At 43.1% G+C, this 4,107-nt stretch overlaps 1 protein-coding gene across 1 annotated transcript; it reads left to right on the plus strand.

Moving 5' to 3' along the window:
* Positions 1-1,448: 1,448 nt before the first annotated feature.
* On the plus strand, positions 1,449-1,904 carry PIRT (phosphoinositide interacting regulator of transient receptor potential channels). Its single transcript, XM_030206084.1, has one exon. The coding sequence runs from the start codon at positions 1,449-1,451 to the stop codon at positions 1,902-1,904; it is 456 nt and encodes a 151-aa protein (XP_030061944.1).
* Positions 1,905-4,107: the final 2,203 nt, after the last annotated feature.

Genomic DNA, 4,107 nt, shown 5'->3' on the forward strand with positions numbered 1-4,107 from the left:
TTGAACAGCACGGAGGATGAAGAAAAACTTAAAAGACCTCGGCTCGGCTGGCGGGGGTTGGGGTCCCCCGCCAGCTGAAGGAATATTTTTAAAGGCAGCGGCAGGAGGAAGCGGACCTTGGCTGGTGGGGTTGGGGTCCCCCGCCAGCAAAGGTAGGTGACGGCGGCGGAGGGGGGTCAGCATTGGTGGCCGGTGGGGTCGGCAATGGCAGCGGCGAGGGGGCTATAATGTGCCCCCTCACTCTGGCTCTGGCCCCCCCTACCGCCGAAGTTCAGATACGCCTCTGATAAGTGCATTCACTCTGCAGTTCCTCAGTACCTCTCCACTCTCAGGTCTCCCTATATTCCTCCCCAGGAACTCTGTTCACTGGGTAAATCTCCCTTATCTGCACCCTTCTCCTCCACTGCTAACTCCAGACTCCGTTCCTTTTATCTTGCTGCACCATATGCCTGGAATAGACTTCCTGAGCCGGTACTTCAAGCTCCATCTCTGGCTGTCTTCAAATCTAGGTTAAAAGTCCACCTTTTTGATGCTGCTTTTAGCTACTAACCATTACTCACTTGTTCAGTACCCGTATTTTATCATCCCCCACCTTAGTAATTCCCTTATCTCTTATTTGTCCTGTTTGTCTTAATTAAATTGTAAGCTCTGTCAAGCAGAAACTGTCTCTTCATATTCAAGTGTACAGCGCTGCATACGTCTAGTAGAGCTACAGAAATGATAAGTAGTAGTTTGGAATCTGTTTGCATCACTCTATGAGTGTGATGTCAATCATCCTATTATAGCCAACAAACACCAATGCTTAAGAGATGACCTGTGACTGTGCTCAGTGTGGCCTACTCCCAGGGAATCAGAGAAACAGCTTAATGCATTGAAGCTGCGGCAAAGGGGGGGCCTGCGCTGGCATCGGCGTATGTTTTTAATGCGGGTAAAAGATAGGTCTTTCTTTTCTTCAGGAAATGGCCTTGCAGCAAGTGAAGCACTTGCCACGTGACCTTTCCAGGGGGAGGGCCCTTACCGCCACCCATTGAGGTGGCAGTAAGGGCTCCTGCGCTAACCTGGTGGTAACTGGGCAGCGTGTGGTACTGTCCAATTACCGCTGGGTACACACCGGCACTATAAAAATTAAAACATTTTGTAGCGCCAGATATTACGGCGCACTGGGGGTGGGAACTACCACTGGGCCGCTGCGGTAGTCCGGCGGTACTTCCTTTTTAGTGAGCAGAAAGCCTGAATTGGGCTTACTACTGCTTTGTAAAAGAGCCCCTACTTAAATTATAATCTACAATTAACAGTTCAAATCGGTCCAGAAAATGCATTACTATTTGACATGTATAATTTTGAAATGTAGCACCACACATTCTTTTAAAAATCTAATTAATGTTGCTTTTTCCTTATGTCTTCTTTGTCTCAGGCATTGAGCCCTAGCTGCTGAAAAGTCTGTAAAGATGGAAACTCTTCCAGCAAATCTTGCTGTTAGCGAGCAGATCAGTGGTGAGGGGTCCTCTTCAGAATCCAAGGATCTGATCACCAGCCAGACAGAAAGTACCCTCTTCAGCAGCTCCAGAAGTGAGTCTCTCTGGACTACATCTCTTCCAAAGAGTGCCTGGGACACCTACCAGAAACCCATCATCATCATGTCTGTCGGAGGAGCTGCCTTCCTCCTGGGAGTTATACTCACCAGTATACACTTTGTCACTACTCCCTTGAAGCCTTTCAATGCCACCAATCCAAAGGAAATTACCAAGCCAACAGTTCCCAAACTGTTCGGTCCAGCTTTTCTCTCCATTGGACTCATGGTTCTGGTAGTTGGTTTGGTCTGGGTTCCCATCATAAGAAAGAAGAAAAAACAAAGGTCGGCATCTAGGCTCTTCCATCATCCCAGACAGTTCTTCCATTTCTGAGGAACGTGCCAGAATAAACCATGTGCAAAGAATATCCACATCAGGTCCGGGGGAAGGGCAGCTTTCTGCCTTTGGGGAATCAAAGTATATGCCATCAGGATAAGAACCAGGGAGTGGTCAATGGCACCAACATTAGAGCACATTATTCCAATCCATTTACTATCAATCCTTTTCATACCATATTCTACTTTATATCTCACTGTCTCCGAGTCATTTATATTACCATTAACAGAAATCAACCTTGTTAATTTCAACATATTTAACATCAAATATTCTCGAACGTACTGCTAAGATGTATTTACTGTGGTTAAAAGAGCACTTAATGCCCAGTGACTGCCAAAATGAGATGAAACACATTTGACAGCCCAGCTCCTGTGGTAATACAGTGCAAGTATTACCTGTTTATGAATTTTATAGCCTGAATGTCCTGTTCACAGTTTCTCAGGCATAATAGTGCACTTGTATGGTGAACTTCCAGTTCAAGAAAACCACTTTATTTACTTTTACCTGAATTTTCCTAATTTGTTTGTATTTCTGAAGCAAGGGAGGGACTGGATGAACCTTTAAGATCAACCCATAGTAGGGTGAATATCACATTCTGGAATCCACTGGGAAAAGTGGCAAAGTTTAATGAAAAGTACAGATACTTCTTTAGTCTGCGTGAAAATTTACAGACACAATCTGTAGAAAGTATATATTCCGGTCAACTGAGAAATGATTTCTTGTGCATCTGCTCATATTGTAAATCAAATCTTGGAGGCACCATAAAGGAAAACAAACTTGGACCTAGCATATATTAGATTAGCAGTCATTCCCCTGGCCTGGGAATGGAGCAAATCTTATGTTAATGCAGAAACATTCTCAGACGAGAAGAAGGGATAACCATCACAGTTAAAAGGCTGGACATCAAGTTATAAAAGCAGTAAGACTCTCATACATTTTAGTGTTACTTTTTTACATCAAAGTTCATCTGTATGCTAAAAATGGACTAAAGTTGGCTCAGATTTACTCTAAAAAAAATAACAATAATGTTATACATGTTATGTTTTTCTCAATTCAGACCACTTTAGGAACAGATGACGCAATAATTGTCCACACGTACAACAGAAAAGAAAAATAGCCCACAAATAATACTCGAAATTTAAGATAATTACTTTACATTGTGCAATTTTGAATATTGTTTTATTTTTTTTTTCAATTTATTTGGAGTCCTTTTTCTGCTCTTTTTGGGGACACTGTATTTGATTTTGGGACAGTTCGATCAATTTCACAATTATATACACACACGGAATTGGTGAACTCGAAGATGTATCTAGGCACCAAACGCTACAGCATTAAACAAAATTGCTGAAAGTTCTTGTTGTCCTAGTAAGCTTCAGACATTTGTAGCGTCAGAGCTTAGATAACTGAAAGTCAACTTTTCCACTCATTAATATTTTGTTTACCAACCCTCTTCGAGTATTATTTGTGGGATACAGTGCATTCCGCTTAAGTGCAAGGGTCTGGGACCAAAGAAATACATGCAGTTAACCGGAGTGTGCACTTAACCATTGTGACCCAAAGAAGCTTGACATCTCATAAACATATGTACAGTCCTGTTTATTATACGTACAGTATACAGTCTCCGTTAATTGACGTTAGGCTTACTTGAAGTAATCAGTCATAGTCCTCTGTACACTATTGTGTCTGTGAGTTCCATAGTCTACATCTGCCAGATGGTAAAAACTGTCATAGCACTGACATCCAGTGGCCTCCAGATAGGCCCACACGGTGTTAAGACTCTCCAGCGCTCTTGCAAAAGTGACAGGAGGTTGTTGAATTTCCTCAGCATGTGCCTCGCTGCTCATTTTATCATGTTTCATCATCAGCCGTTGCCTGTGTGTAGGCGCATATCTGGACATCAGTGCTGTTGTCAGCTGTTTGTAGATTGTAATCAACAGCTACGTAGTGATGAAACTCCTCTTCAGTAACACCGGCTGGGATGTCAATAGCCTGTTCATCTGACGCGTTTGCAACAGCTGCATCTGTTTCGTCCCTCTCCAAATCCTTAACAAAACTTGCCCGCTTTGGTTGCCTGTGTAACATGATTCCAGGCTTCTTTCTGCATATGTAGGGAATCCAACAGTGATAGATTATGAGCCAGTTCAACAGCACGTTTATCCTTACCAGTCTGGTCATCCATAATGCTCATCAGATGACGTAG

Source organism: Microcaecilia unicolor, chromosome 6, assembly GCF_901765095.1.
Source record: "Microcaecilia unicolor chromosome 6, aMicUni1.1, whole genome shotgun sequence".
NCBI classification, from domain to species: domain Eukaryota; kingdom Metazoa; phylum Chordata; class Amphibia; order Gymnophiona; family Siphonopidae; genus Microcaecilia; species Microcaecilia unicolor.

Coding starts and splice junctions, on each gene's coding strand:
- PIRT (XM_030206084.1), top strand. CDS start 1,449: ATGGAAACTCTTCCAGCAAATCTTGCTGTTAGCGAGCAGATCAGTGGT.